General features: G+C 39.3%; 2 protein-coding genes across 2 annotated transcripts; one reads left to right on the top strand and one right to left on the bottom strand.

The window, feature by feature from the left end:
- The first annotated feature begins 4,706 nt into the window (after positions 1 to 4,706).
- On the top strand, positions 4,707 to 17,378 carry LOC121878877 (ER lumen protein-retaining receptor 1-like). Its single transcript, XM_042385301.1, has 6 exons — positions 4,707 to 4,866; positions 11,449 to 11,549; positions 13,288 to 13,446; positions 14,376 to 14,522; positions 15,187 to 15,292; positions 15,646 to 17,378. Exons 1-6 carry the CDS (start codon positions 4,776 to 4,778, stop codon positions 15,678 to 15,680), a joined length of 639 nt encoding a protein of 212 aa, XP_042241235.1. The 5' UTR covers positions 4,707 to 4,775; the 3' UTR covers positions 15,681 to 17,378.
- On the bottom strand, positions 16,888 to 20,985 carry LOC121878896 (PRKR-interacting protein 1 homolog). The gene is made up of 4 exons (XM_042385335.1): positions 20,797 to 20,985; positions 20,172 to 20,351; positions 18,642 to 18,899; positions 16,888 to 18,368 (listed from the first exon to the last, which is right to left on the bottom strand). Exons 1-4 carry the CDS (start codon positions 20,884 to 20,886, stop codon positions 18,147 to 18,149), a joined length of 750 nt encoding a protein of 249 aa, XP_042241269.1. The 5' UTR covers positions 20,887 to 20,985; the 3' UTR covers positions 16,888 to 18,146.
- Positions 20,986 to 21,038: the final 53 nt, after the last annotated feature.

Here is a 21,038-nt window from a genome sequence, read left to right as displayed (position 1 = left end):
TTTTAGTCTTTTGTTATGACCTTTACTGTGTGGTACATCTTGTTCTTCAAGTCCTCCCCCCAACAATACTAAAGCTTGTTTTAGGTTTTACTACAGTATCACATCTTATCTCTGTCACAGTTATCAGCTTACATAAATCCCAGGTGATAATATCCAGACGGGGTGACAGTACTCTAGATGGGAAAGCACTTCACTTTTGAAGATCGTTACGCGAGACGGACGGTCTAGATATCTGAACGACCTTCTTATAAGACCCAATAATTTATTTGCCTGATTTACCTTCTTCTCGCAATGGCCTGAGAACTTCAGCTCATTGTCAATATACACACCTAGGTCCTTCTCACATTCAGTCTCAAATAGCGCAGTTTCTTCATCCCGCTGGGACATATGATACGCCTCCTTACCGTTGGTACGCCCCAGGTGCATCCTCTTACACTTCGTGACATTGAAGATCAGCAGCCATTTCTTCGACCATTCCTGGAGACAACAGAGGTCCTTCTGCAGCTCTTCACAGTCCGCTTGGTTCTTGATTTCCCGAAATAACTTGGCGTCATCGGCAAACATTTGCATGGAGGAGTGTACAACGTCAGGCATGTCATTCATGAAACAAACAAACAACAGCGGGCCCAATACACTGCCCTGTGGTACCCCGCTTGTGACAGGTACGGATGATGATTTCGTCCCATTAATCACCACACACTGCTTGCGGTCATGTAGAAAGTTTTCTATCCACGCTAGGCCATTTCCCCGAATTCCGTGCCTTTCCAGTTTGATTTTCAGCCTTTCGTGGGGTACACTGTCGAAAGCCTTGGCAAAATCTAGGTAAATATTGTCGATATTACCACCCTGTTACAGAATATGGGTCCAAATATCCAATACCTTGAGCAATTGTGTTAAGCAGGAGCGCCCCGGCACAAAACCGAAGAAATGGCTGCTGAGATTCAATGTCACGAAGTGTAAGAGGATGCTCCTGGGGCGTACCAACGGTAAGGAGGCGTATCATATGTCCCAACGGGATGAAGAAACTGCACTAGTTGAGATTGTGTGTGAGAATGACCTAGGTGTGTATGTTGACAATGAGCTGAAGTTCTCGGGCCATTGCGAGAAGAAGGTAAATCAGGCAAATGAATTATTGGGTCTTATAAGAAGGTCGTTCAGATATCTGGACGGTCCGTCCCTCGTAACGATCTTCAGGAGTGAAGTGCTTCCCCCATCTGGAGTACTGTCACCCCGTCTGGTCCCCGAGATATGCTAGGGGCTGTCAGTTGGTTGAAAATGTTCAAAGCAGGGCCACCAGACTGGTGCCTGCACTTCGGCACCTCAGCTATCCTGAGAGATTGGAGCGCCTGAACTTGCCTAGCTTATACTACAGACGAGCAAGGGGGAACCTAGTTGAGGTGTATAAGCATCTCAGGGGGCACTACTCAGTTGAGTGTCCTTACTTAGAGCTGGCGAACGCTCGCCCCACAAGGGGTCACAGCTCAAGATTGAAGAAGCCGCAAGTCCAGAAAACCGTGAGGGCAAACTTTTTCGGAGTGAGGGTTGTAAACTCTTGGAACAATCTACCAGAGAGTGTTGTGACGGCATCGAGTGTGAGATCTTTCAAGACAAGACTTGACCAACACTGGAGCGGGTTCAGGTACATTCAGGAGCCGGTGCATGTCCAGTTCTTGCCAACAGTGCGTGACAGAGACGTGACCGATCGCCCGGGCGGCTAGCGAGCCGATCTTTTGGTGAAGAAGATAAATGAAAAGGAAAAGTAATCAGAGACGTGACCGATCGCCCAAGCAGCTAACAGGTCGATCAGTGGCGGAGAGGATAAAAGAAAAAAAAAACGTGTTGGCAATCCTTTACAAGGTTGTTTCATAGTAGATGTTCCATCGCGGCTTCTCTGATAATAATCTCAAGTACTTTACATATTATGCTGGTCAGGCTCACCGGTCAATAGTTGTTCGTGGAGTGACGATCACCTTCTTCTCACAATGGACCGAGAACCTCAGTTAGTTGTCAACATGCACATCTAAGTCCTTCTCAGTCTATTTCTATTAATGCAGTCTCATCGTCCCGTTGTGACATGTGATACGCCTCTTTCCTCTTGATATGACCCAAGAGCGTCCTCTTACACTTCATGACATTGAATCTTAGCAGCTATTCCTTCGACCATTTTTGAAGCTAATAAAGCTCTTTAAGTAGTTCTTCACAGTCTGTTTGGTTCTTAATTTCTCTGAATAACTCGGTATCGTCCGCAAACATTTGTATGGAGGAGTGTATAGCTTCTGGCATGTCATTTAAGAAATAAACAAACAACAATCGGCCCAGTACACTCTCCTGTGATACCCTGCTTGTCACGGGTACACATGACGATTTTGTGCCATTGATCTCTACACACTGCATGCGATCATGAAGAAAGTCTCTAATCCACGCTAGGACACTTACCGAATCCCGTACCCTTCCAGTTTTATTCTCAGCCTTTCATGGGGTACACTGTCGAAAGCCTTGGCAAAATCCAGATAGATAGTGTCGATATTACCATCCTGTTCCAGAATTTGTGTCCAAACATCCAACACCATGAGTAATTGTGTCAACCATTAGCAGCCTGTTGTTTGAGCCCCATGGAATTAAACTTGCAGGGATGTGCCCCCCCCTCCCCCCCGCCAAGAGGGGGATGACGCATACTGAAGTGCTCATTCAGCCTTACATAAAGTGTTCTTTCATGTCCACTCCTCTCCCCCCAGGACCCGCCCCTCGGCTCCACCTGTGCCGTCTTCTATGCATGTCGGTGATTTACTTTGCGTTTGAATTAGCATGTTCTTTGCACAGGCTAGCTTGGGACTCAATAACTGATAACGAAATATACTATGCAGAGTAGTGAATACAGTACAGTACAGTGCAGTACAGTACAGTATATACAATTGTATCCACAGGTTACGATTGCAGAGTGGATACAGCGTTTGCCTCCAGTCCTAAGGGTCACAGGGCATCCTCAATACGGCTCAGAGAACCTTCCAGCCAAACCATGTTATTTGAGTGAATGCAAGACAAAAATACTAATCTGTAAACACGTTTCCCCGTCCTGAATAAACAGCTACTTAAGTACATGCAAAATCCAAGGTTAACTCAGCAGCCCTTGACACAAAAATGCACACAAACAGAACCAAAAGTGGAGCAAAAACAAGGAACGAGATGTGTACAAACAACACCGTACAGTAAGTGTATTGACTGACACAGTACTCAGTAGCAAAATGACGAGTGAAATTGTTTGCAACCCTGACGACGCTAATGGTCTCGCCACCCTAATTTGAGTCACGACCCATAGTTTAAGAACCGCTATTCGGTATTGTACTCGAAATGCCTGGGGATCGAACCATTGACCCATGGAACAGAAGGCGAGTTCTGTATCCACTCGACCACCGTTCACCAGTAGGTCAGTAGACACCCATAAAAAACCACGGAAGGTAATATTATTTAGGCGGATGTTTATAAGCTGTACTGTACTATGCTCTGCTTAGGTGCATAGTTGCCATCGGTAACTAAAACGAAATTGGTGTTGTTCTCTCTAAACTATATTCAATCTTCTGCTCTTCATCGCTAATGAGGATAAATTTAAAATTATGTTTCGAGTTAACTGCATGGAGAGCCACGCACCCTGAGCCACGCACCCTGAGCCACGTATCTAGTGCCCAGGAGGGTGTGTCAGGGAGCCAAGCAGTACAGTACAGTTCACCAGCTCCCTTTGTCTATACGGCTAAATAAATCATACTTCTCTTCCATTTCTTAGGAGTGAGAGGTGATGTACTTCTTCTGATTGAATTTTAGTGACATTTATGAAAATCAGGAACACCTTGAAAATACTTGAGCTGAATTGGAGATCAGATTTAAAGTTTAATTTTATATATATTGTAAAATTCTCGTCCACATTTTTTATTTTACGCTTATATAACAAATGCCTTAAGGGTTTTGTAGGTAGCAAACATTTATTAAACAAAAACTTTCCTGATAGTGATTGACATAACTCAAGTTGTAGTCTTAATATAAATTTTAAAGTATTATTTATATTTAGGTTAAAGGTACCAAAATTATGATGTCCCACAAGAATAATATACCACTGTAGTTGATGTGTACTGTACCTTAAATTACTTTATCTTGTGACAGACTACAGTGTGGATATCTTTCTGTTATAGATATAATCGAAACCACAAATATTTTAATAGATTATTAAAGAAATGTGAAAATAGTAAAATTAGCCAGGTCACATGCTCTAAGAGAAAATTAATATATATAAGAAAGTAAATAGTTGTTTTACATCTGACAGAGCAGAAGTTCATCCTCTGCCCGTCTAACAGAAGAGGAAAACTCCGATCTTAATTGACACTTGTTTCATAGTAATATTGTAATATTTTCCACAAAACTAATTATAAATAAAAAAAAATTACGTTATATATTATAAATAAAAAAACAAGCGTTTGCAGTGTATCATACCATTAGTTCAAAATAATTAATTGCAGATTAAGTGTATACACTATAGAACTTCCTCTTTCTTCTAGCCACAGCGTAAGAACTTTATTTAAATACGCTTAAGATAGAATAAAACTTTTTAAGCATGATTTTTCAGAAATAAGTGAACCATATTGTGTTATTGTGACAAATGTTGTAATTTTTGACAGGTGAGTGTAGTATCGGAGTGTTCCAGCGAGCACAGTGCCATCTGTTGACGGTGGCAGGAAGTGTGTCGGGAGCCACGTCATAGCCCTGTCAGTCCGCCACACTCACATATAATGAACATTTTTAGGTTGGCAGGGGATCTTTCCCACCTGTTGGCAATTATTATATTGCTCTTGAAGATCTGGACGAGTCGATCATGTGCAGGTAAGTTTAATAGAGGCATTATATTCTGTGTATTAGGAGGAGATAACAAGCGGCCGGGTTTGTTTATCATGGTGATGTTGATGACCCAACCAGCTGACACTTGACACAGATCAACTACCAGTGTGTCGTTACCTCAAGGTCTACATGGAGACTGTCCTTGAGTCGAGTGGTAATAAGTTGCCTTGGAGAAAGAGGTGTAGTGGTGAGTCAGTAGTGTGGGGGGCGGCTGTATGTCTCCTGGGGCTGGTGGTGACTTGTGCCTCTCATTAACACTTTATTACTGTATAAGTGACCCACAACACTCCCTTAATGAACCTGGTGGTGGAGCTTCACTGATCCTTATTGTGTGGTGATCTATAAGTGACCCACAACACTCTCTTAATGACCCTGGTGGTGGAGCTTCACTGATCCTTACTGTGTGGTGATCTATAAGTGACCCACAACACTCTCTTAATGAACCTGGTGGTGGAGCTTCACTGATCCTTACTGTGTGGTGATCTATAAGTGACCCACAACACTCTCTTAATGAACCTGGTGGTGGAGCTTCACTGGTCCTTACTGTGTGGTGATCTATAAGTGACCCACAACACTCTCTTAATGAACCTGGTGGTGGAGCTTCACTGATCCTTACTGTGTGGTGATCTATAAGTGACCCACAACACTCTCTTAATGAACCTGGTGGTGGAGCTTCACTGATCCTTACTGTGTGGTGATCTATAAGTGACCCACAACACTCTCTTAATGAACCTGGTGGTGGAGCTTCACTGGTCCTTACTGTGTGTGGTGATCTATAAGTGACCCACAACACTCTCTTAATGAACCTGGTGGTGGAGCTTCACTGATCCTTACTGTGTGGTGATCTATAAGTGACCCACAACACTCTCTTAATGAACCTGGTGGTGGAGCTTCACTGATCCTTACTGTGTGGTGATCTATAAAGTGACCCACAACACTCTCTTAATGACCCTGGTGGTGGAGCTTCACTGACCCTTACTGTGTGGTGATCTCATAAGACCCACAACTCTCTTAATGAACCTGGTGGTGGAGCTTCACTGACCCTTACTGTGTGGTGATCTATAAGTGACCAACACTCTCTTGAACCTGGTGGTGGAGCTTCACTGATCCTACTGTGTGGTGATCTATAAGTGACCCACAACACTCTCTTAATGAACCTGGTGGTGAGCTCACTGATCCGCCTGTGTGGTGATCTATAAGTGACCCTAACCTCTCTTAATACCTGGTGGAGCTTCACTGATCCTTACTGTGTGGTGATCTATAAGTGACCCACAACACTCTCTTAATGACCCTGGTGGTGGGCTTCACTGATCCTTACTGTGTGGTGATCTATAAGTGACCCACAACACTTCTTAATGAACCTGGTGGTGGAGCTTCACTGACCCTACTGTGTGGTGATCTATAAGACCCTGCCACTCTCTTAATGAACCTGGTGGTGGGCTTCACTGATCCTTACTGTGTGGTGATCTATAAGTGACCCACAACACTCTCTTAATGAACCTGGTGGTGGAGCTTCACTGATCATACTGTGTGGTGATCTACCCACAACACTCTCTTAATGAACCTGGTGGGGTGGTGACCCACAACACTTCTTATTCCTGGTGGTGAGCTGATCCTTACTGTGTGGTGATCTATAAGTGACCCCAACACTCTTAATGAACCTGGTGGTGGAGCTTCACTGATCCTTCGTGTGGTGATCTATAAGTGACCCACAACACTCTCTTAATACCCTGGTGGTGGCTTCATGATCCTTACTGTGTGGTACCCATGACACAACATCTCTTAATGAACCTGGTGGTGGGCTTCACTGATTACTGTGTGGTGATCATAAGTGACCCACTACTCTCTAATACACCTAATTGGTGCTACAACACTTCACAATCCTTGATAGTGATCTATAATGACCCTAACCTCTCTTAATGACCCTGGTGGAGCTCTCTTAATGACCCTGGTGGTGGAGCTTCACTGATCCTTACTGTGTGGTGATCTATAAGTGACCCACAACACTCTCTTAATGAACCTGGTGGTGGAGCTTCACTGATCCTTCCTGTGTGGTGATCTATAAGTGACCTACAACACTCTCTTAATGAACCTGGTGATGGAGCTTCACTGATCCTTCCTGTGTGGTGATCTATAAGTGACCCACAACACTCTCTTAATGAACCTGGTGGTGGAGCTTCACTGGTCCTTACTCCTTACTGTGTGGTGATCTATAAGTGACCCACAACACTCTCTTAATGAACCTGGTGGTGGAGCTTCACTGACCCTTACTGTGTGGTGATCTATAAGTGACCCACAACACTCTCTTAATGACCCTGGTGGTGGAGCTTCACTGATCCTTACTGTGTGGTGATCTATAAGTGACCCACAACACTCTCTTAATGAACCTGGTGGTGGAGCTTCACTGATCCTTCCTCACCATTGTTATAGAGAAGAGTATATGTTCCACCTATTTGGGATTAATGTCGAAAACTGAACAATTTAAACCATATTGAGTAAAATTAGAAGATAGTGTTACTTATTCACCAGGAACTTGAGGAAATGTAGCCACAATGAAGTCAAATAATGGTCCTACATGAATAAATCAGACTGCTAATCACTTCTCGACTAGTATTTGGTGTCACAAAGTCACAAAAAATTGGAAAACTTACTTTAATCTGAGTTAATAGATCAAGTGCATGTACCTAACCTAACCTAATCTAACCTAACCTAACCCAACACAACTCAGATTAAATTAAGTTTACCAATTTTGTTTGACTTTATGACACCAAATAATAATCGAGAAGTGATTCACAGCCCGAATTACGCTTGTACGACCATTATTTGACTTCATTGCGGCTACATTTGAGTAATTCCTCGCTCCCTCAGTACATGCACGCGATCTATTAACTCAGATTAAAGTAAGTTTTCCAATTTTTTTTTACTTTCTGACACCAAATACTAGTCGAGAAGTGATTAGCAGTCCGATTTATTCATGTAGGACCATTATTTGACTTCATTGCGGCTATATTTGGGTACATTTGGGTAATTAGTCGGACCGTGTTTTACCTCAAGAAAATCTCAATGAAATGATGAGAATTTGTAGTGATGCAATTTAAGGAGATCCACTCAGGTTGTTCAGCTACGTAAGGTAAAATATCTATTGAAGTAAACTTATTTCTTACCTTAACAATAAAGTAAATTGGAGGGAGGAATAACATTTTAATATTCAGGGTTTTTTCGTTAGTTTTTATTTTGAACAATACATATGTAACCAATTGTGGTGTATGTGCTGTTACCATGTTTGTTAACCAGAGCGTCAGTGAGTCTTGAACAGTTTGAATTATCTGTCGAAGAATTAAAGTGATTTATTTTAATATTATTGTATTTTGCAGTTGGTCATGTTGAGGGAATGGATAAAAACAATTGGGTCTAAAGATGCTTAATTTAACTGAAGTAATGTAGATGGGAGGTGAGCTAGGGGTAGGCCAAGAATGACATAGAGAGAGGGTGTAAGAAATGACTTTGGATTTTAAAAAAACTGGCAAGAGAGAACTGCCATTAGTTAACCTCGTCTGACCGACACAAGTGTGGAAAATGACCGTAAACTATTAATTATGTGCAGTAAATACCACTTTCTGGCCGGCCAATTACAAGTTGAGAGCAGATCATTACGTATATGTTTTATATAAGAGCTGCAGGTGACATAGTTCTGTATTTTCCTCATTTTTTTTGAGGGAGAATTGTGTTAAATTGTTCAGGAGACTTAGACACAGTTTTAGATGTGAGATTATTGAAAACTTGTGCATAACGAGGGTGATGGATATTATTTGTTAAGCTCTGGAGTTATATTTCTCAATTAACAGTAGTAGTTGTGAGGGATATTAATGGAACAAGTTATATTCAAGGATGAGTACAGTACCACACACTTCCTATTAAGCATTTACCCGGTACAGTAATTACCAGATAACTCTTCCTCTTACATTCTTCCCACACACTGAAGGGCTTCAAGAACAACTTCAATATACAACTAAAATTAATATTATGTACATACTGTATGTATTTAAGTAAGGCACTGTACAATACTGTAAATGGGTAAGTTCTCTACAATACAACATGGGAAAATAAGATGACTGTAGCTACAGGTGTTAGTGTTTCATTATACAGTAGTTGAAATATTATCAGAACAGTATTCTCTACTTACGGTATATTAGTTAGTATTGTCTGATAAAAATGTTTGTTTGCACATACAAATACAGTACAAGTAAAAAACAAATAAGGTAGTAGGCAGCTACCAAACAGGGAGGTACTGCCGCCTGTGAAGATATTGGAAGTATAATGTATTGTCTAATGGTAGACCCTGCTGCCATACATGACCAAGTCCCAGGTTGCTGATCTGACTTTCTGCCTCATTTACACACAACTGCAGGGTCTCAATTGTTTCTCTTACTGTGGCAACACAACACAACATACATATATTGCTTCTCAACTATTTATCTTTTTTCTTTTCTTTTCTTGTATTTATTTATTGTCCTTTATTATTATTATATAAAATTTTTTTATTATTTATTATTAATATTATTATATTATCGCCCCCAGGGCCTGATGTGGGCCATTGACCAGTGCCCGGGTGGGCTAATCCCATAAAACAAGGATAAATAGATAAATACAATCATCATAACAACATAATTTTGATACTGTATTCAGTGTTACATAACAAACAGTTATGTTTGTGGGATATTTTACAAGATATAAATTACAGTAGATCATTATTTCCTCTTGTTTGGAAGTAGTTTTTTGTCGCAGTGGTATTAATAGTCAGGGTCTTGCTTTGTCTTATGCAGTGTGATTTATGCACTACCGGTGGATGTTATCATCATTGTACAGTATTGTACTTATTCATTGTTATTTATTTTTACGTATTTTTTCAACCTTGTATTTTTTTATTTATTGTTATTTATTTTGTATTTATTATATACAGTATTTATTTTTTATTATTTTTTTGGGGGGGGGGCAGTGAAAGCTACTCATGTTACAAGGAACTGTAAACATTTATGGCGAGTTTACTGAAAATTTACTGTTTGAAATGTGGTAAAATGCCCCAATGTTTGTTCTGTGTGTCTGATCATTGGTGTACACTTCCCACCTCCATAGAATCCAAACCTGATGCTTATATAATATTGTGCTGTATAATGTTGTTAGGAGTACAGTACAGTACAGTACAGTACTCTCTGGAAACATATTTAATAAACCCTCATTTTTATGCAGAGTTGTCCCAAAGTAATGTATGTTGTATGGTTGGAAAATTCTGCTATTGTAAATCCAATAAGTAATGGTAATGCAATTTAAGGTAGCTCAACAAATTAAGAGGTTAATTGTATGTATTCTTCACTAGTTGTGCTCTGGTAAAGCTGATTGGCTGCCTGGGATGGTAGAGGCCAGTGTTGCCATAACAAATTGGATAATGCCTCTAGACTTCTTCCAAATGGGCAGAGAATACCCAAATTCCTAATACCCTACACTGTATGTATTTCAGTATGGACAGTGTTGTGGATGAATAAATAAAAATTTTAGTGTTTGCAATTATTCTTTGTTACTAAACATAAATGTAACTAGAAGAGGTGATGTTTAGACCTCCAGGTGAGAGAATCACCAACTTGGTGGTCATGATTCCCACCATAGCTGTGCGTGTTGAAACATCTGGCCACCTCACAATGTACACTTATGGTTATTTCGAATTATTGTCCGTGCAGTACCATCCCCATGCATGTGCTTAGTACTGTGTACTTCACTTTATCTCATTCTCCCAAGGAAATAATAAGATACTGTATTTTGGTAAAAATATGTGCAAATTTAGGTTCATTATAAAATGTGGCAATTGAATAACTGGTGCCACATCATTGTATGACTGACAGCTTCAGACACTCAGTTTTCACTTACCAGTAGCAGCTTTGTTAGGAGGACTTGTCTGTTATGAATCTGACAAAAAAGGCTGCAAGAGACCATACAACAGGGAGAGATGCCTTCAGGTAATCATGGCCAACCCATGTGAGTGTGGAAAGTGACCATAAAATGTTGATGATAATAATGATGACGAGATTCTTTGGCTAAATCAACGGTAGATCTTATAAGGTTGGGGAAGGAGGGGTCAAGGAGTGTCAGATACTGTACCAACTAATATAAAATTGATAGGAAGAGCTTCATGTCAGACTCAAGACGTGTGAGCTATCATGAGCAACATAAAAAACTCGCCGTATACATTAAGGACGACGGAAGAGATTAAAGGGTCGACAGTAGAGCAGTAAGGCGACAGAGAAGTTGTTTATTATTCACTGTATCTGATGACTTTTACTGTTGTTTACCATTTTCCTTCTTTTATTTACTGTGATAACAATAGTATAGAGTACTGTAGTGTTAACAGGAAACACTCGGGTATTCCTCTATGACAGACCGTGTTGTGACTCGTGTATACCGTACTCTAACTAGACTATGGAGAATGACAAACGTGTACCAGTATTAATATCAGCTTTGTTAATTGTATTTTTCATTATATTGTGATTGTAACTAACGTCTGCAATTGATTTTCAGGTATCTCCGGGAAGTCGCAGATGATGTTCGCACTTACGTACACCACGCGATACCTAGACCTCTTCACCAACTACATATCCTTATACAATTCCACCATGAAGGTATGACATAGTAGGATAAAAATACTAATAATACCAGTGAAAATAATGTCCAAGTATTCCTGTTCCTGTCTTCACCATTGATAAGATCAGTTCATAGTTCAGTATTTTTCACAAACCAGAATCGCCATAATAACCTCTTTAACTCCAGTCACCAACTGTCTGGGGAAGAATGTATTAGATATACACCTAGTGCATGCCTCCTTCAAGTGAGGGCTGGGGTAGGCCATGTGGTTCTGTTTTATGATACGAGTGAACGTTTTTCTCCTCTTGCGTTATTTTGCGAGTTTTTCTGCAGGTGATGTGGTAAGAGCGGTGCACTGGTGTGGCTGTCAGAGGGAGCCATGGGTTTCTGATCCACTTGACTGTCATCCATTCCACTGTATTTTCAGCGGGTGGTTCCTGACATTGGCTGGGGGGGCTAGGCCGAAGTTTCCAGGATGTTAATCATTGATGTAGGCCAATGGGGAAGGTTTGGGAACTGTAAGTGTTCAGTTTAGTGATGCTTAACCATTAAATGGAAGTTGCTAAAAAAAGTGTAGAGGGAGTAAAATGGTATTAAAATAAGGTGAATTAAATGCTGCAGTGCAAACCATTTATGACAACACATGAACCAATATGATGGATTAGGTTTGGATAAATCTTTGTTTGTTGTAATATACAGCATTAAATTGGTTATTACTTCCCATACTGGTGTCAGAGATGGAAGGGAAAATTGTACAGGTGTGTGTGCTGTGTTTTACCTTATACTGAAGGTGAATATTGTACAAATTATTGTCACCTTTATATTGTATCATTCTTGTGTCTGCACCTGAATGTGTATACTGTGTGTGTGTGTGTGTGTGTGTGTACGTGAGTGATGTAGTTCAGACGACGAACAAGACCATTCTTAGTTTTAGCCTTTATAAATCACCTGCAGACGAGCCCCAGATAGTTTTAGGGTGGTTAAACTGGGGGAGCCAGGGTTAATCTTCAGGTGAGCACTTGGGGGGTTAAACATCAGGTGATCCATAACGGTTAAAATTGCAAATGGTATCATTGGTGCTCATGACCACAACACTGGCACACACACAGTACTGGGTTGGAGTAAGTTGGTAAACACTGATTTCATGTCTTTGTTAACACTTGGCAACTCTGCTTCTCTCTATATGCCATGTAAACAGAGTGCCGTGTAAGGGTGAGATGATTTCATGCCTATCTGCAGATTTTGAGCATGATATTGATATTTTTGGGGGTGTTAGATGGGCTTGTTCTCTGTGCAGTATCTACCTCAGTCTGGATGCTGCCGTAATTCATCTGATATACCAAGGCACTATTGTAATAAATTCAGTCCCAACTGTAAAAAAAATTAAGTGTCATATTCTTCAAGCACCCATTCATACTTGTGTAAGATAAAAGAATACCCAGTTGATTAGATTGCAGTCAGGCCTCGATTAACACGTTTTATTTTTACTGTACACGGTATCTCTTGTACACAGTCAAGTAATTGTGAGCCTTTATTTTCTGTATATGTATGATGTGGAATCACTCATCTATGGTTGGTTCACCGTGGTCGCCACATGGGCTCAAGCAGGAGAACACCTTGAGTGGCCAGGAGAGGTGACCAGACTGTAGTGGGTGACTCTACATGAGTCAACTAATTAAGTTTTGGTTATAAAATGGATTTGCAGGACCAAACTCCATTTTCACAGAAGACATTAGTGTTCGGTTATTTTTTTTAACAGTTTATTATTTGTTGCAGGTGATCTTCCTGGCTGCTTCATATGCTACTCTGTACCTGATTTACCTTCGCTTCAAGGCAACATACGACCACAACCATGATACCTTCCGCGTGGAGTTCCTGCTCATCCCAACAGTCATATTTTCTCTTCTCATCAACCACGACTACTCTCCCTTAGAGGTAAAACAGTGATAACAGAACCACGACTCCTTTGTCTAAAATTGGAGTTATGTTTCACTAATGTACTGTAGAATTGACGGTGTTGTCTTGTGTCTATTCTTTTTCACTTCCTTTATGCCATCACTTTATAGGCAGAGGGAATGTTGAGTTGCACTTGTTCATCTACCCAGCAATGAAATCTTAGCTGCTACCAATACAAACCTGGGACTTAGTCACCTCCACATTTATGACCAGTGTTTTTACATCCATACGGATGGTTTTCCTTCACTACCTGACCACATTACCAGCATTATCACTTGGGAGAAAAGATGAGCGTTGCATATTGTGTTGTCTCACACAGAACTTTTGAATTGTATTTTAGGTTTTATTTATTTGTTTTTTCTTTGTTTAGCATTAAATATCCCCCACCCCTCTTCATCTTTCTGGCTTTATATACGTGAGTCTCCTTGGAACAACACCTGGTTATAGAAAAACAATTGATTCTTAAAGTTCCATTTTATATTGGAGTTGGAATGACAAAACTTGGAACCTTCTTTTTGGCTCTGTCGTGGAGTTCAGCTGGTACTGGATCCTGTATGGTCGATGACAGATGACCCAAGCTGCCGCAGCACCAAGGGTCACGTAGCTGTGTGAGGTCTAGGGTTGTGATGAGTACCGGTCATCTCATCGTGTGTTAGTTTAGGTTACAACTCACTAACTTGATGAGTAAATACCCGAGTCTTCAGTTCATTCTTTGCTTTCCTTGACATTTTTCCAGAACTACTTTTCAGTTACTTAAGTTTTAATTTTGAGGTGAAATATCATTGAAACATTTGATAGTTCAACATTTTACTATTTTCTATAACTAGGAAATAGGTCTTTGATACTTAAACTTGTAGTAGAATCACCTTAATAAATGGTTTAATTATTACAATATTTCCTTTTTACAGATCTTATGGACTTTCAGTATCTATTTGGAAGCAGTTGCCATCTTGCCCCAGCTATTTATGGTATCCAAGACTGGTGAGGCGGAGAGCATCACGTCCCACTATTTGTTCGCCCTGGGCTCTTACCGTGCTCTCTACATCTTCAACTGGGTTAGTGTGTCTGTGATTGATACAATTATCATATGAAATACTGACTTGTGGTCTTCCATTCTTCTTGGAAGGTCATGCAATATAAGTTACTGTATAGGTGTAAATGAATAAATAGTGCCATGATTGGGGGTTCTTTTGACACTGATGACATGCTCATCTTGAGGGAGCCATGGAAGGAGTTCTGTTGATCTTACAGCACATTGTTTCATAACCTTATCGGTTAACTCCCCGTTGAAGTGAACGGTGTTAAAGTTATTAATTTGTAAAAAAAAGTTTTATTGTAACGAGGCTTTTATATATAACCTCGTAGAGATTTCTGACAAGTTTGTAATTAGCTTATACATAGCTGTAGCCCATAGGAATTGGCTGCAGCTTGTCAGAGAGTTAGACAAAAATTATATAATTATTTTATATTATTAGAAAGTTATTAGGTATGTGAAAGGACGGGATGTGGTGAGTTTTTACCGGTACTTACGTCCACATATTTGCTTCCTTCTAACATCACTTATATACAGTTTAATCTTTATAATTGTGCTTAGTGATAGTATTTGGTGTCAGAAGGAATTTTTAGTAATGTTTAAACGGACACTGTCGGTTACTGTGGTGTAGGAGACGGCAAAATTAGAATGTTTCTGCAGAAAAATTTAGACCTTTTTGTTTTCAGGTTTACCGCTACTACGCTGAAGGCTTCTATGATCTGATTGCCATTGTGGCTGGAGTTGTGCAAACTGTCCTCTACTGCGATTTCTTCTATCTGTACATCACAAAAGGTATGATGATTGCTAACTTTCCTCAGTTGTAAAATATTTTATAGATGTGCTTAAAAAATACTAGAAGCTGAGTGACTGAATAAGGAAGGTCTCCAAAAGTGAGAAACATTAGAGGTGCAAATAAATGTATGTATGTTGTATTGTGTGTGAAACATTTTAAGTAACCTGGGTAGTTATTGGAGGTAATATATGCTCCCTTTAGCTCAAGTAAGTTAAACAGGGACGATCATTTTATTACTGTAAGTCAGACTATACGCCCAAACCTATGCCTCTTATTCCATGTTGGGGAGATTAAGAATACTTAAAATTCTACCTTGACTCCTTGAATAATAGTACTGTATTTTGTGTTTCAGTTCTCCAAGGAAAGAAGCTCCAGTTACCAGCCTAAAGCAGCTGTTGAAGTTTTCCTGGTGCTGTCTGACACTCTGAATGCAGAAGCTGCCAGCACTGCACTACACAACCCACTGTTTTAGTTGGGGACCCATATGTTCTTTACTTTCATTGGAAATTCTTATTTATATAACTGTTTGAGAGAATGTTGGCTCTAGTACTGACAAGCTGAACAAATGTTATCAGTTGAGGGTCTCAGTGTAAAAACTCCTATCAAAGGAATCTATAATTTTGGATGAGCATATGAGAAGATTGCATCTTTAAGCTATAATAGTTGTAAGGAATTTTTTATTAATGAAATGTGCATTTTTTCTGTTATGAAGTGTTTTGGTTCATAGATCACTCAAAGTGTTTAAGGTAAGGAGAAACCCAAGCATGTGAACACTAGCGAAGGATCACGCTTCATCGCCCTGTGACTGAGCTGGTCTAGTTTTACTTGATGGTTTGGAACTTTGGTTGTAAATTTTTTGTGACATCGGTGAATTAATTTTTGAAAGCACAAGTGGGAAGTTTTTAGATGTGGTAATTGGATTAAGCTATAACAACATTGTAGCTCTGGTGATGAAAGTCTTTGCTGACACAGAGTTGTTGTTATGCAGAAGTCAACTAAATCTCACTCACAGATGAACGTCTGACTTCGATGACAGTGATTATGCGTGACTGGATGGGGAAGTCGCACAACAATAAATGAAAGATATTGTAAATTATATCACTGTCCTGTTTCAGTGGCCGTCGGTGGAAGCCAAATGTGTCGATATTGTACTAACTTAAAACTGTTGTACTCTCAATGAATACATCTTAGATCATAAGCAACATTGACCAGGTGTGTATATGTCAGGTGTAAGATGCAGTGGAACGTAGGAATAGTATACATTTTTGTATCATTTCCCAAGCTTATAAAAAAAATTATTAGTTTATAATGTAAGTTTATTTTCGTAACTCATCTTTCTTATCTTGAGTAAATGTGGCATTAGAGTTACAGTACTGTACTCTGTGACAAGATGTTTTTGGACTTACTTCAGGATACTCTGAAGTTAGTGATGGCATAAACAACATGGTTGAAGTGCCTGATAGAGATTGATATGCACATCTTGTCACAAACAAGTAATCTTGACTTAGAGCATGGATTGAATTTGTGAAGAAAATTATCTACTCCGATAGGTGGATTGATGTCCTGTTCTTTAGGACGAGAAAGACTTCCAGTATGCACTTTTCCAAATTTAATACAGTATATGCCTTTTATTTAGTTAGCTTTTATTAAAATAGGAAACAGACATAGCTGTTTATTGTATGGTATAAATGCCCCTTTATACTTTTGTTGGTGGTACTCTCGGTGATTGAATAACAATGTGATAGATGGATGGGAGAATATTGTTATTCTTTTCTCTAGTAAGGAAAATCCTTTTGTGGACAAATATTAAATTAAGTAATCAAATACAAAAATTAGTTTGGAAGATGCATCAGATTGTCTTGAAATAAAGTTCAGGGAAAATCAAGTTTGAGTATTTTCATAATTTCACTCATTTTAAACCCATGGATTTTCTTTGCTGACAATATTATCCCAAATAATCTCCTTATGTTTCCAGTCCTTTACAGTAAGTAAATTACACAGAGCATTTTTTGGTAACCAGCAGTCTCTTGAGAAGTAACTCAAATAAAAGGTCATTGTGGTGATTATTAAAGTTTGTATAATATTGTAAAGTCTCTTAATATCCTTGTGAATTATTATGAGCATGATTATCATCAACTTTTACAGCCATTTTCCACACTTGCTAGGGGTAGCCATGGTTACCTGATGGCAGCCATTGAGGTACAGTATTTTTGTGAGATCAATCTAGGGTTACAGGGACCTTAACCCCTTCACTATGGGATGCCACATTTAATATTTTTATGTTGCTAATGGCATACAGTTGTATTCAGCACAAAGACCCTTAGTACCCAAGGTGTTAAGGCAAGGGGAGAGCGCTGCAAGACGTCCTGTGTATTGTATTGCCAAGTGTTCATGTCATGTTCCTCTTAAGGTAACTGCTACTGTAGAAGGGTGAAGGTACAGTGTCATCCTACAAGTGATTTTTTTACATCCCACATACTATTGTATTAAGTTAAATTGTTAGAAAAATAAACACCTGCCACACACTTTCTCTTTAGTTTATGAAAATATTACATATAACTACCGGTAGGTGGAATTGTAGCAAAATAAAGCTCACATTTAAAACAAAATTCACTGACGTGGTGTGTGTATCAGTTTAACAAAAGGATTGCTTGCATTTTAATTTTGTTAATACAACACCTGATGTATATCACAAAATCTGTTGAACTGATAACAAAATGATTTGGTAAACTAATATAGTAATTTGTACCCAAAAATGATGATCATATTTTTTAATACAGTAATTTGTACCCAAAAATGATCATCATATTTTATCCTCCATATCAGTACAGTAATTGATTCCTTTACTTTACATTAATCCTTTTCTTCCTCCACTTTATCACTGTCCATTTGCTTCATAACTTCTTTCCCTCTCTTTTCTACATCGTTGTCACCATTTTTATCACTTATAGTGTCATTGTTTATATCATGTTTCTTCATTTTGATATCACTAGTAAGAAGTTCTCCAGCCTTCTCTTTCGCCTCCTCATTCTTCTCCTCTTCCGCCCCCTTCTTCTTCTCCTCCTCTTCCGCCCCCTTCTTCTTCTTCTCCTCTTCCGCCCCCTTCTTCTTCTCCTCCTCTTCTTCTTCTCCTCCTCTTCCGCCCCTTCTTCTTCTCCTCCTCTTCCGCCCCTTCTTCTTCTTCTCCTCCTCTTCGCCCCCTTCTTCTTCTCCTCCTCTTCCGCCCCTTCTTCTTCTTCTTCTCCTCCTCTTCCGCCTTCTTCTTCTTCCTTCTTCTTCTTCTTCTCCTCCGCCCCTTCTTCTTCTCCTCTCTTCCGCCCCCTTCTTCTTCTCCTCCTCTTCCGCCCCCTTCTTCTTCTTCTCCTCTTCCGCCCCCTTCTTCTCCTCCTCCTCCGCCTCCATCTCCTCTTCCTCCTCACTCTCTGAAGATGATGAACTTTCCTTAGGTGGTAATATGCCCTTTTTCTTCATCTCTCTTAATTTTTGCCTCTTTGCTTTTTGTCTTTCTTTTAGTCGGTGTCTCTTCGCTCTGTTCTTTGCAGCCTTTTCTTCAACAGCTCTCTTGTTTTCTTCTAACTTATTGTGGTAATCAATCTCCAAATCATCCTGAAAACCCAAAGGCAGAGAGTAATTAGTGTTTGAAAAGAAATTAAGATTTTGGAGGTGTCATTTGAACAGGTAATTATACAGATATCAAGTTGAGGACAACAGATCCTTAATCAGCATCGTCCACATAATGAAAACTGCAAAACCAAACATTCAAGAAAGAAAGTAATGAAATAGAACTATATATATATATATTGATTTCATACCACTAGTGTCAAGATGGTGTTGAAATAAATCTAAATACTGTAGTTATGTTCTCATGAACCTCCTTCCCTGAAACAGTGTTTATATTTTATGCTTGTACAAAAAAACAGCATTAATTTTTTGGAGTCGATTAGTGGAGAAGAAAATATAGGAACCACAAAAAATTTAAATCGTCGCAGATATTTTTTTAGGAACAAATCGCATATTCTACAAAGGTTTACATTTTTTAGTGTTACTTTGACTGCTACTGTACTATTTTTGCACATTTTCAAGCTTAAATGAATGTAGATGAGACTACTGTATGAATGAGACCTATTGCAGTTTCAACCTTTATGGACCACATGAAGATTAGCCCCCCACTCAGTTAAGTTTATGGTGATAAAACTTCAAGCGAGTTAAGTTGAATGCCAAAACTTCAGGTGAAAACTTTGGGGGTTAATCTTCATTATTACACAAGAAATTACAATACTGTACACAATACTACCACCTTCCTCTTCTGAAACAACATTCCTAAAATACAAATTCAGCCCAGAGAAGTAAAAATAGAAGGAAACGGACTCTGCTACTTACTGGTTGGGCACTAGTTAAGTACAGTAGTTAACAAATTATACAACCATTGCAGCACCATCTAAACAAATGGCAAAAGTTATATATAAACTCATAACAAAAAAAAATGAATTACTCATCACAAAACTTCGTAAGTGCAAAACAGAGGCACAGCACCAATCTTCATTTCCCAACATTTTAGAAAGAACTAGCTATGAGGATGGCAATTGGACAACATGTAAGGCTAAACAGGTTTAATGCCTTACCAGTACTCATTTAATACCACTAGTGTCAGCTGATGTGGCACTAATAAGTCATTGCTATCTACTTTAATTTGTGAAATGTTGCTTCTCAAGTTCCCTTCAAAACTTAGTCATTATGAGGAAGTATAACTGATTCATGTATTATCCAATATATGATGTTTATGGATTCAATGGTAGTTTTATACCCAGGAATTCCATCTATAATTAACGAGCCACAGAGAGAACGTTGCTGGCCGTTAATACAGTCCATCATACGCACCTTTTCTTTGCACTGCTGTAGAAACTCCTGACGTGAATATTCTCTCCGTCTTATGTGGCGATAAACGTGAAACTCTCCGCTGCCGGCTCCAGCACTGGACCCCATGACATTGCGTACGAACTCCGCTGGATCGGAAAACCTCTTGTCCTTAGGTCGGTCAGGTATAAAGGCAGGTTTCTCCTATCGAATAATAAGATGACAGTACAGTATTTAGAAACAGATAATATAACTGATTCGATTATACTGTAGTTAAAAAAATTCCTGATTAAGATAATGCATCAAGTCTAAGGTGGGGGATATACTGGTGAAATTATGATCTTAGTTACATCAATAAACTTGACTTATTGGTATAATAATTAAATAGGGGTTTCACATCTAATTGTCCCTCGATATAATAAACTTTCTTCTCTATATAATCCAATGGAAAAATATAATTTCAACCTAAACCAACCTAACCTAACCTCGCTGGATGACCAAAACGATAATACCGAATTTTCCTCTTCACATTGCCCATTAAAGAGACCAGCAACTTTGGGTAGTTTTTTTTTATTAACTTTCTAATCTTATCATGAGGTAAGAAAGTATTTGTCATCTAAAGAGTAAAAATCTCCTAACATTAACTTACAGGATTCTTCATCAATTTCTCTAGTTTTAATCGTTGAAGATCTGTCGCATTTTTCACCACTGTAACTTGCTTCTCCTCCTCCTCAGACATGGCCCAGATCCTTCTAGACTAAGGGAGACGGTTCAGGATGTGTGTGTGTGTCACCTGAGGATGATGATGACTCCTTCTTGTTTATAAACGTGTTGGGCATGATGATGGAACTGTCAGAAGAATAGTCACTGTACTTGATTCACTAAACAATT

This window comes from Homarus americanus, unplaced genomic scaffold (genome assembly GCF_018991925.1).
Source record: "Homarus americanus isolate GMGI-L3 unplaced genomic scaffold, GMGI_Hamer_2.0 scaffold24057, whole genome shotgun sequence".
NCBI classification, from domain to species: domain Eukaryota; kingdom Metazoa; phylum Arthropoda; class Malacostraca; order Decapoda; family Nephropidae; genus Homarus; species Homarus americanus.
Note: the sequence above shows the minus strand (reverse complement) of the source record. Positions and strands in the feature narration are given on the sequence as shown.

What these genes read in the sequence shown, in the direction of transcription:
- LOC121878877 (XM_042385301.1), top strand. Translation starts at nt 4,776, where the DNA reads ATGAACATTTTTAGGTTGGCAGGGGATCTTTCCCACCTGTTGGCAATT. An exon ending in TATACAATTCCACCATGAAG is followed by an intron (nt 11,550 to 13,287) that starts GTATGACATAGT and finishes TATTTGTTGCAG; the next exon opens with GTGATCTTCCTGGCTGCTTC. An exon ending in ACGACTACTCTCCCTTAGAG is followed by an intron (nt 13,447 to 14,375) that starts GTAAAACAGTGA and finishes TCCTTTTTACAG; the next exon opens with ATCTTATGGACTTTCAGTAT.
- LOC121878896 (XM_042385335.1), bottom strand. Translation starts at nt 20,886, where the DNA reads ATGTCTGAGGAGGAGGAGAAGCAAGTTACAGTGGTGAAAAATGCGACA. An exon ending in TACAGCAGTGCAAAGAAAAG is followed by an intron (nt 18,900 to 20,171) that starts GTGCGTATGATG and finishes TTGGGTTTTCAG; the next exon opens with GATGATTTGGAGATTGATTA. An exon ending in AAGAGGAGAAGAAGAAGAAG is followed by an intron (nt 18,369 to 18,641) that starts GGGGCGGAAGAG and finishes AAGAAGAAGAAG; the next exon opens with GGGGCGGAAGAGGAGGAGAA.